General features: G+C 38.1%; 1 protein-coding gene across 13 annotated transcripts in view; it reads right to left on the bottom strand.

Moving 5' to 3' along the window:
- Positions 1–1,125: 1,125 nt before the first annotated feature.
- IARS (isoleucyl-tRNA synthetase) overlaps positions 1,126–12,159 on the bottom strand; it is a 115,498-nt gene continuing 104,464 nt past the window's right edge. For 7 of the 13 annotated variants that reach the window (XR_003252730.1, XR_003252732.1, XR_003252733.1 and 4 more), the window contains 4 exons: positions 9,059–9,202; positions 7,973–8,125; positions 7,073–7,441; positions 4,461–4,545 (listed from right to left, as the gene is read on the bottom strand). Coding sequence is in view for 5 of the 13 variants with exons in the window: in XM_026061197.1 (XP_025916982.1) it covers positions 4,463–4,545; positions 7,973–8,125; positions 9,059–9,202 (380 nt within the window). In the remaining 8 variants the exon portion in view is untranslated. The other 6 variants (XR_003252737.1, XM_026061197.1, XM_026061192.1 and 3 more) reach the window with 4 other exon arrangements.

The raw sequence follows: 12,159 nt of genomic DNA, 5'->3' as shown, positions 1-12,159 counted from the left end.
CTATGATTTCTGGATACAACAACAAATCTATTTGGTTTCCCTGCCTGCAGCTCCGAATGGCAGAAAGCCGGCTCAGCAGCGCCCAGCTCTCGCAGCCCGCTGGATGCTGCACACATCCCGGCAGCTGGGAACGGAGAAGGCTGTGCCACCATCAGCAGGACGCTGCAGCGCTGCCAGGCAGACGGCAGCGGGGCAAGGTCAGGAACCTGCCATCGGCACACAAGAATACCAACTTCCGTGCAGAGTACAATAAATGGTATAACACAGTTCTGCGAGCGCCTAGGTGCTCACATTTTTTCAATGTGCAGAGAGACAATAGTGGTCCAGGACCTAATTTATATAACACAAGCTATTTATGAGAGAAGTTAATTGAAGTATATAAATTGTGAAGAGTTATCACATCAAGCCAAGATACTATTATTAGCTTAACCTAGATGAAGTTACAGAAGTGAATTAGTAAAAAATTAAAATTAGTAGGAAACTTTTCCCACTTCAAGATCCCATGAGACAAGTTCTCTCAAGAAATAATTAGATATTATCCAGGAGAAAAAAAGAATACTAAAAATGGATGTGGAGAAGGAAGGTAGAAAAAGCACAAGTTCACCCTACTGGGTCACAATTTGTTCCTAATATTCTCTGTCACTATGATTCAGAGATAAGATAGCTTAGCCGACTAATAGAGCAGCAGCTGAAAGTAGATTTCAACTGTAACTCTGCAATGAAAAAAAAATTCTTATTAATTGCATGCTACTTATGTAAGAGGTTGATGCGAATTAATTGACCCAGAAGTCAAATTCAGCAGTATCTTCTGACAAACTTTGGTCTCATTCTTCTATTACCTGTCATAAGCATAATGCATTTTCCCCTTTACTAACCTTTACTGATCCTACCAAAGACAGAAGCAGCATTTACGGGCAATTCCAGGCTTGTGATATAATCAGACTGGAGACGGCAAAAGCACATCTCAGTTTCTGTTCCAGTCAAGGGAAGCACAGACTATCATGCACTATTTCTGACCTTGGAAATTAAGTCCATAACCCTGGAAAGAAACAGGCAAGTGTAACTTTGTGCCTATACAATACCCACTTCATTTTAAAGAATCAATACCTTAATATAAAAGCACAATCAAGTTACATTAAGAGCTAATAGCTTTAATTTAGTTGTTTACACTGCATGCCCTCTAGAGCACATCTACTATAGAGGTAGATAAAGTTGGATACAGGTGGATAAAATGCTCTTATTTTTAAGCTCAAGCCTCATTAGGAAAAGAAAAACAGATCCTGCTGAAGAATTTATCTGGTCAACTTCTCTAAAGACAGCTTCAGGGGCAGCTGAACATACTCCTTGACAAGCAGCAGAGTTTTGCATTTCTTTGAAAGATAATCCCATGTGCCACACTGCCGCTTGAAAGGAGACTTCTGACCCGCCGGCCAGCCCCACCAGCACACTGACAGAAAGCAGAAGTGCCTCCTCGTGCTCTCAACGTGTGGTAATGTTTACTCCCAGCTCAGGCAATGTGAATATATACCTGCATTCTACTGGAGTGAAATATAGCCAGATAACATTAAGACAAATTTAAGAGATATCTGTATCTATTCAAATCTGAACCACTGGGTAGGCAGCATCCTTCCATTAAGGCAGTGTCCAAACACAACTGCTTTATTATAGGTGTTGTGCTCTACCGCAGAGACTTTGTAGGAGCTGTTCAACATTCTTTCACCTTCTTCGTCGTGTTTTGCCTCATTTTCTGTGATAAGAGTAGTAATCTATAAAAAAGCACTTTCCCAGCCCAGGCTGAAAGAAGCAGGAAGTTGTTTGCAAATGAAGTTGTGGTGAAACATAATGAAAAAACACAATGTTTCCCATCTACCTTGTAGTCTGTTATCATCCCCTTTTCCTGGACTAATGGCTTCCCTCCCTCTGGTTTGTAGGTTGGTCCGCAGAGTACAGTATGAACTGTATCCCACAAACACTATCTAAGAAGCAGTTAGCAGTAGTAAGCTTTCCTTAAAGTCCATTTTGCTAATAAAGCAGCTTTCACGCAGCCCCATCCACAAATCAACTAGGTGAACTTCACATGTCTACAGAGACACAGTGCCATCTTTCCTGACTTAGGCTCAAGTCATGGCTGTGATGATCATTTAGAGTGTATGCCCTTTGCGTGGATGTTGAAGAACTAAAGTTGCACATACAAAGGTATCAGCAATATTTTTCATTCACCCCTTTCCAGGGAGTAAATAATTTAAATCCTTTACCTCTGATGATAAATTTTATCAGCATGTCTCAGTCTATTTTAACAGTGTTTCACAGGTGGTTTTCTTCTGCAGAGCATCTTCATAGAGAAAGCTTATGTACAAAATCAAGAGAAAGGCAGATTTTCATTTTCAGCATAAAGCAGGCACTTGCCTACCGAAAGTCTAGGAAACCTATTTCAACTATACCTAATGCAAAGTATGAGATTATCAGATTTAGGTCACAGAAAGCAGTCCTTCTCCACAGGGCAAACTATTTTTGACATTAAGCAGCTATGAGTATATTTGAGAAGGAATAAAGGTTATGTTAAAGATTTTATCTTTTTCTGCTTGTTACTCATTCAGAGTGAATTGAGAAATCTTAGCCAGGCTTTGCATTCACTGAAGAGCATATACAAAACCCAATCCACTCCTTGTACAGAACACAGCCAGCTAGCCTCCTTAGAAGTTGCACAGACAAAAAAGCTAAATCCCAAATAGTTCTTTAAAAATGCAAGTAATGACACTCCCTTTTGACAGTCATCACTAAAATAAACTGCTCGTTTCATTAACGATAAGGTTAAACTGCAGTCTTTTACCAACTTCGTTTACTCTCTGTAAAAAGTAAAGCAAAGTCACTCAGCTTAGGATCAGCAATCTTACCTTCACAGAAGGTATAATATTTTTGATAAAAATGAACATTTTTTCATGTGATAAAATGTATCAACATAGATTGAAGCCCTACTTGATTTCCATGTTACTAAATCAGTAAAAAGATAAACAAGCTTACTTAAAGGGAAAGGTACTGAGTAATGTCCAATATTCATTAAAATGTACAAGCCAGTGGTTCAATAGGTTCAGGCACTGATATTTTTAATATCGATAAAAATTATTTTTTGTAAACTGAATGCCAGAGACTTGATGTACTTCAAACGAGTACTTAAAAACTTTGGAATGGTTCACTAAAGCACAACAACTACACAGAGCATTTACTTTTAGTCTTTCCTGGTAATATAGTGTATTACAGAAAAAAGCTTTAATTTATATTTGTAGCTAGACAAATATAAATGAAAGATGAGAAACAGCAATGGAAAAATATGCTAAGCAAGACTTCATTATTCTTATAAGATGTTATTCACTGTTAATTCTTGTTTGCAGTTTACATAACCTTGTTCTTAGAAAACTAATAAGAAGACACTGCAGTAAAGGCAGCTGTATACCTTCGCAGGAATTCTGTACAGTAGCAAGTTTCAACAATGATTAACAACACTGTTGAAGTTCAGTGAAAGCTGTGTCCAATTCCCCTTCAGTAATCCAGTATTAGAGCCAAAAACCATCATCCTCAAACTGAAAAAAGGTTGCCTGTTACTTCACTTGCTGACAGGTATACAAGCTAACACTAAAACATTTGGCAAACTGTGCTGATTATTCTAAAACCAAAACTTTAGCACTAATTTAAGTCTAAAACTTGTTTTTAGATCTGAAACAAACACATACACAAATACAACCCTGCCCCCAAACCCTAACCAAACAAAATCCCCAAAGCTGACAATATTGTAACTTAGATAGTCATTAAAGTTTGATATTTTTCAGATTTTGAGTTTCCTCTAGGTTTTCCTCAATCCATATGAAGTGCCATGCGCCATCTTTAGAAAATGTAGGGAGCCAAAGTACTCCAAATTCAGGGAAACAAGGCTTTGGAGATGAAGCAAATTTATTGTTCAAACTGTTGAAATTAGGAAGTATTTTAAATCAACAACCGCACACTTCAGGAAAATCCACCTAGTATGAGTGAACAAAGCTGGGACCCCTTTAATGAGTTTCAAAGCTTTTGTAACATAGTATGTGTATCATAGAGCCTTGTACGCAACCCACCGTTTCGAAAAGCAAAAATGCTCCCTGCATACTGCACAGGCAGAGAACAGCATCACTGAGGTACTAGTCTCATTTCATTCAGGCAAAGTACTGCATAGATATCTAGGGTTAAGGAGTTCTGACATGACTCTGAACAGCTTTTACAGTATCATAAGGTAACATAATGAAAATACATTGTATTTGAAACCAAAGAGCAGCATATTACACATGCACTCGTAGAAAACATCCTGTGTGCAATTTGAGATGTTAGAAGTACCATACACAACTAGGATGTTAATCTGAAAGCATACTAATTTAATTTGGTTTCATTTTTGTGGAAAAAAGTCTAGATGGTCTTATTCATAAAAATGGACCCCTCAACATTCAGCTGTGGTGGGTATAACGCAAACATATATGGTCTTCATATTCAGGATCTTCATTGAGATGTCCTTTGTAATCTCTGAATCAAAAGAAAAACAAGAGACAAACAGAACACAGTTAGTACTTCTCCTTAAACATTAGAGCTATCAATACGTTTATTTCTTTATTCAGGCAGCTCTACCAGTTCCTTTGAAATGGAACCTGGACAGAAAATGCTCAGCACAAATTCCTACCTATTAAAACCCAGTGCATTCAAAGGAAAAGTCACCACATGTTAGGCTTCCTACTGCAAGAGTTTAAAACACTGCTGGCGGTTAAGATGTCTAATTTTTCAAAGCATATTTCATCTCCCAGCTTCCCATCCACATGGACTGACATTCGGTTCACAAAATCATTTTGTAATGTGACAACAACGTCAGTATCAGTAACACAACACAACGCATTGAAAAGCAGAGATCTCTGTAAATACCATGCAAGAATGGCCATACTGGAAAGACCAACAAGCCATCTCCTCTAATACCCTGTCTCTGACAGGAGCCAAAGCAACAAGCTGATGAAGGAGTATTAGAAAAAGAACATGCATACATTAACTTGAGTTTTATACTTAAAGCAAGGATTGTAGTAGTATCTGCTGAAAAATTAATGCTGCAATCTTGTCAAGTATGCCTGAAGAATTGCACACCACGGGAGATCAATTCCTTAAACCTTTTAATAGCTATATACATGGTTTGCAACAATAAAGTCTCACCAACAAACCTTGTATAGATAGAGCATATATCCGTAATTTTGGGTCAGGGTTTATAACTATTTAGGAAACACAGCCACACAGCAATCCTGTCTTGCAGCTGCAGAAGAGATGCCTGACAATTACAAAGTTCACAATTGCAAAGACAATACAAATGGGAAACCGCTTTCCTTGTTCTTGCTGCCTCCCAGAGCACTCTTTCCAGGAAGTCGGATGCTTGCTAGCTCAGTGTTTCCCAACACCCTTCAGCTGCAGCAAACGACACCAATAACAGCTTACTTTGGTGGCAAAGCTGTACTTTCCAGTATTCGAAAACAATCTGAGTACCAAATGCACCAGAAGTCTCTCTCTCAAGAAAGTTCAGTGTGGCAACCACCAATACATATGCCGAAAGCAACGCTAAAGGATATCAGAGGTTTACTGTGTTACTCCGCACACTAAAATCCATACAGACAGCAAAAGCAAATAAAAGATAATCTAAAATTTGGGCACTTGTTAGCACAACTGAAAGGTTAGTAACATTCAGAGGAGTGAGGTGCTTGGCAGTGGCTACGGCGCTGCCGTCCATGCTGGGCTTGCTTGGGCTCACCCCAGCTCCCCGGAAGCAGGGAGCTGCACGGGGAGGGGAGGCACGTTTGGGAAGCGCAGCCATGGAGATAACGTAAAAGCAGCTCAGTTTTCCACAGGATGATGTTCCAGACTGAAAACTGATTCTAAAAATGCCAGCAAGAGGGTCTGGTCCCATGTAAGAGTATGTACGTTCCTTCTAACATTAAGGCCCCCACCTTTCTTTGAAAAATACTTCATTTTTAGAGTGAGCAAACACAGTCTGCATGAAAGCTTAAAAGCCATCTATTAATTAAATAATTAAGCAGCCCTTATGGATCCTGATAATACTGTTTTTAAAGAGTCCTCTTCCAGTGTAGCACTCTGTTTGAAGCAGTTGAATACCAAGCTAGAGAGCTAAATAACTGGAGGTCTAATCCAAATCAACAGTTAAGGTCTTATACCCTCATTATCTTCCCTTCCTTCCCCAAGAAAACATTATCTCAGTATGTAGAAAAGTTATTTTGATGTGCAGAAGAAACCAAATTAATTTGACAAACTTGGTCTGAAAGGCTTTTTTTCCTTTGTTTATTTTTTTTCTGAGACTTGACCATTGCCCTCTGCAGTTACTGATATGCTAAATAACAATAAAATGCAAAACTTCAAAAAACAAACCCCCGAATTACATAGAGCTAATATCTTCAACAGTATTTAAGACAATAATTACTATTACTTGGAAACTGGAAGGTTGATTTACCAACATAATGTAAGAACATCCTCTTTTCTGTGCTAACTCCTCCAAAGGAAGGCTTTGAAGCTATCATGTTAAAAAGTATTGCGCTTGCCCCAAATACTTCTTGAACAGGTATCTATGATTCACGTGTTTCAATCTCATGAACAGGTGATACTCACCACTGACATTTATTTATAGATCATTTTTCCTATATTACAAAGGGGAGGAGAGGGTGGTGGGGGGGAACAAAAACAAAAAACCCCATGTCTTTGTTACTAAAACAAGCAAACATCTGTGTGATAGACAGCACATGCCCAACTTGACAACATTTATAAAAATGTTTTCAATTTTTTCCATTCTGATAACTCATCTTCATCTGAAGGAATCTCTCAGGAATCTCCCTCTGCTTTAAAAAAAAAAAAAAAGCTCCTTTCGCTCTGTAACAATGATAGAAACCAAAAATGAACAAATACAATATAATAATATAAATTGCTGCTGAACAGCTAAATTCAGCAAGGTTTTGCACACAAATACTTTTTTTGTTTATGCAAATGACGTGGTTAATATATTTTGTTCTTATACCTTGTGTGGCTTATAAATGCTATACTCTCAGTTTCTCTGTATTTCTCTATATTTGTTGACATCATTCAGCATGTCCCTTTTATCGTGTGGCTAGATCTTAGCTTTTATCTCTCTCTCCTTTATATTCTTTCTTGTGCATCACAAATTTCTGTTTTTAAGCCTCATCTTCAGACTGTTTTCAGAAGATTCTGATTCTGTACAGATATCTGACTCCGCGGTAAAGCTTGCCGCTTCCCAGGTATTCGGATTGAAACGCAGCTGTCACCACCCAGCCAAGGCTGACCTGCTCACACACCTCCGGAACAGGACTCTCACTCTTTTCCCTCTGGTCCCTTTCTCCAAAAAGAATTAAAGTGCAAGTGCATGCATCTGCAACAACATGATTGTTACAGGAACAATTTGAAGAGGTTCTTAAAATATTCACGGTCTGGACTCACTTATTTCTAGGAAGAGATTCACTCTCACTACTTGGTCACATCAGGAAGTAACCAGTGTTGACACTGCTGATTGACCCTTCCATTACAAAAGGAAGAACCTTTTTGAGAACAGGTCTTGGTCATTTCATCCCCAGCTTGCACTACTCATTCAAATTTCACTGTCTCTTTGTATGTGTATTCTGTGGTTATAATAAATTTTCTGGAAATTATACATATGGATCTACAGACAAGATCAGCTGAGGAGAATACATTAAAGCTTTGAACTTGTAAATGTATACACGTAAAGGATTCTATTAAGTAAACAAAAATATTGAATTAGCAGGCAAAATTAGAAATCAATGTAAATTGTGTGCATTTAGTTAATAAACTAGATCTCATGTAAAGAATTAGAGAGCTGGTCCTCAACAAAAACTTCCAAGTATCCTCAGACATTACAAAAAGCAAACCAAAAGTCTGTGCTTACCCTGAGTTTGTGCTTCATCTAGGAACAATTTTAGCCTCCTGCTCCTGAGCCCAAAAACTTTTGCTGTTTCATGTAGAAGACCTTGATATGTTAATCCATTCTGACCAACAGGGTTTTCCATTAGAAGAGTTCCCACTGTTCCCTTCTGACATTCTAACAAAATAAACAGTGGTATTACTATTGGTGAGGAATAGCATTACTTTGTTTATCTTGGTAAATTAAAATTTAGTATTTGTTCTCCCACTTCATTTTTGTTCACTAATCAACCATACCAGACTACTTAGGGATAATTATTAATTAAATAAATCCATGAATTATGGGTCCAGAAGTATAAATGATTATTAACAGTTTGACTAATAACAGAAAACCTTCCAGAATTCCATACAATGGTCAGCTGAATAACCTGGAGACTGCTTATGGAAGATGTGAAATTTTTGAACAGAACACACAAACCACTATTACCTACAGAAACTCACACCAATGATCACATCCCCATAAAAAAAAAAAAAAAAGAAGTTTGACCCAACTAGCTTTTCAGCAGCTTCAGTAAGGCTCCACATCTCTACATGGACCAACAGCTCGGGACAGACTCATACCAGAGCTTGGGTTACCAAGATATTCTTATCTTTTCTAATGAGAGGTTTCACAGTAGAAATTAGGAGATTAGCAGCTGTGGCAGAATTATACACACATATCTATAACTTCAGATCAGGTTAATAACACGATTCTTTTGGCTTTTAAATAGCCTTGAGTTGTGTTTCATAGGCTGTTTACAACCACTCTGTGAGAAGAGCTTGCTCCTCCTCCTCTGTCCCCTTCCTTTTCTCATCAGTTTTAGACACAGCCTTTTAGAATAAGATGCATAAGTGAGCTGTGGTCAGAAACAGGAAAACAATGTTGAAAGGCTCAGGTTTAAATGTCATTCCTTATCTCAGACTGGCTCTTCTTTCTCTTTTATGAAAAAAAAAGTCACCGCCTACCTACCAATGAAAATATACATGCCTATCTCCATCAGCAAGCAACAGTGTCCAAAACTCAAATCCCAATCTCATTGTGCAAGTGAAAAGCAGTTAGAACCCTACACACCTTGTGGCTCTGCATTCAACAGCTGCAAGTTGATATACTGGCAGAGAAGAGCATCAGCGGAGCTGAGCAAAGCCGGTGCTGACCCTGCCGTCACGTGTAGAGTCTTTCCGCTGAGACTAAGCAGGTCAGTTTTGCTTATCAGTTCTGAAAAAGAAAATGAAACCAGTCAGGCCATTACAGGGACAGTCACATCTAGCTCTTGCTCCATCAGCTGACAAGGAATCTTTCTAACTACCAATTTCATTGTGGAAGCGCCTCCCTCTTCAGCATTAGTTTCTCAAGAAAGTACATTTCTCCGTTTTGAAAAATGGAATTTGGGCAGAAATATTTTGGTTGCTAATAATGCAGAGTACTTGATTGGCTGTGGAAATTTGTTCTCAAGTCAACAGAAAGCTATGAACTCATTTTTTATGCAAATAAATATATGATTACTTATTTAATAAAAACAGGTTAATAAAAACAGTTTAATAACTTAAAATAAGCTAGAAATCATTCACTTAGGCCAACCATTTCTATCTCATTAGATTAAGACCGAAGATCTTTTCCTCCACCCTAACTTTGTTAGCTGAAGCAGCACTGGATATTTGTTACCGTGCAACATCAGGAATTTTCCTTTGGTAAACTCCAGATGACAATAAATGCAAAATCAATAGCCGGACAAATCACGAGTAAAGCCCTCAGTGTTAATATTTATTACTGTTTAATGTCAGCAATAGCTGATGATTCTGCAGAGGTCTCCAGCCATGCATATTTAGAAAACAGTGGAAGATGAGACACAAACTAGGACCATGCCTCAAAGGATTTTTAACATAATACACCACCGCCCTGAAAGCATTCAGATGAGACACTAATGAGGCTTCTGTAATACAAATAAAACATGTAAGGCTTCATTCTGTACTACCTACACAAACAGCTGCCCTATCTACCACAGAGGTAAAGAAACCTGCTGATAGCACCAAAATTAAAGAATACAAGCTAATTTAAGACACAAAGAACATGACTCTCTGCTACTGCAGCTGCAAAAGAACTCCTACTACCAAGTCCAGGAAGAATTATTAAATTTAATTTCTTGCAAGAATAATGCATTTGCTGGGCAGATGGAGCAGGCACATCTGTCATATCCTTCCAACAGGTCTTCATTCCAGATCAGCACTACTCGCACGCATGCTGCTGAGTCTAAGCTTTAGAAAGCTTATTTTCTGTAAGTTCAACTGAATCATTTTTGAGAGGGACAGAAACAGTGCTCCTTTTTCCAAGAACACTCATAAATTAAAAAGAAGAAAACAAAATAAAGAGGTGAAAAGTACCAGACTACAGTCTCAAAATTTTGCCAAGTCCCACAGAACATAAAATGCGATGCATTGTGGAATTCTTCGGAGACTGCCCTAAGGAAAGATGAAAGTTTCCCATATCTACCTTCAGACTGCTTTCTAAGAAAGAATTTGACAAGCTGCTAACCCCCCCCCAAAAAAAAACCCACACACCCCAAAAAACCCACATACATTTTTCCAGTTTTTGCAGTGTCTACATATTAAGAAATATGTTACAAAACAATCTCTAGGTGTTTTATCTAAATCAGTACAACAACTCTATCATTTAAAGATCAACATTTTAAGTTTTATATTTAAAAAAAAGGGGGGGGGGAACTTAATTGTTGTACCTAAAATTCAATTTTCCAGAATGAAGACTCTAAAATTGTCATCTGTCAGCTAACTGATCACTTCATTGAGATGTTTCAGGTGTGGGTGCATGAGCACGCATGGTTAAGGGCTTTGCTGTCGGCTCCGCTTACAAAAAGGCAATAAAAAAAATAACACAGTAACTAGCACAATTAACAAGACTTCATCATCTGGAGAGGGAGCAGCTGCAGCTTTTCCTAGTGCAACTCTAAAGCAGCACTGCTTGCGATTTACATACAATTACTAGGTAACAGGCAGGAAACGCCACTAGCAGTAGTGTGCTTTACAGAACAAGAAACACAGCCCAAATAACGTACAGTATAAAATCACATATTTGCAGTGATCTATGCAGACCCGGTAGGGCATGACCTGCTGTAACTGTGATTTACATATTTAACAAATCAAACCTTTTACATTACAGAACTGTTGACATTTTCATATGAAAAATCTCATGTACAGTGCTGTCAACAAATTCAGTCTATATAACTTTCTAATAAACAGTAAGGAAAAGGATCAAGTGGATCCGTTTGGTTTTTTTTCCCCCCATATATGTGAGACACATGAAAACAAGCAGATATTGCAAGGGCTCATCAATATTAAAATTCCTTTTAAAGTCAGTTCTCCCTGCAGCTGAGATTTTCTAAGCAATAATACTCTCCTAAGGTACCTGGCAGCCTCCTGGCCTTTTAAAAATTCAATATATAGTACAAAAAGGTTTTTTTTTTTCCTCATGTTCCTAAAACAGTGCTAAGAATAAAATTAAAAAAAATGAGTCAGCTGAAAATTATAAAGAGGAAATAAAACAGAGTAAGAAGATTTGGGGGAGGGGGTTTTGCCTCCTCCCCACTTTTCTTTAACACTAAATGATTTACAGCTTCATTTATTCTTGTAAGAGGCTCCTTGTCTTGGAAACTGCAAGACAAAGTGGGCATCAACAAATACAATTTCATTAAGTCACAACTTACTTTATTCACCAACAGGTTAATAATCCATCTGTTATCTGTCACCCTTCTCTTGTAAAAACATCCTATTACAGCACTGTCTGTCTTGCCAATGGTCTTATTTTTCTTACTATGGGTTTACTATCTTACACCCATAAACATTTAATGTTAACAAGGAACAGCAGGTCATTCTTTGCCTTTGCCCTGTATGAGGAGGCTCTTCCTTGGGCTCTCTGCTCTTCCAATTTCAGGTTAAAAACAAAAACAAACAAACAAAAAAACTAAACCAACAACAACACAAAAACCACACGCCTTAAAACTTCTAAAGGATTGTAAAAAACACACCAACCTGCTCGCCCCCAAAACGTTTACTCCAGGGGGTCACAGGCACAACACCTTGTAGCACATCTCGATACCGGGGTTCTTTAAGAACTCAATTATCTTACACACCCACTCGCAGGGAACTGGAACAACGGGGGGG

This window comes from Apteryx rowi, unplaced genomic scaffold, assembly GCF_003343035.1.
Source record: "Apteryx rowi isolate R43461 unplaced genomic scaffold, aptRow1 scaffold_177, whole genome shotgun sequence".
NCBI classification, from domain to species: Eukaryota; Metazoa; Chordata; class Aves; order Apterygiformes; family Apterygidae; genus Apteryx; species Apteryx rowi.
Note: the sequence above shows the minus strand (reverse complement) of the source record. Positions and strands in the feature narration are given on the sequence as shown.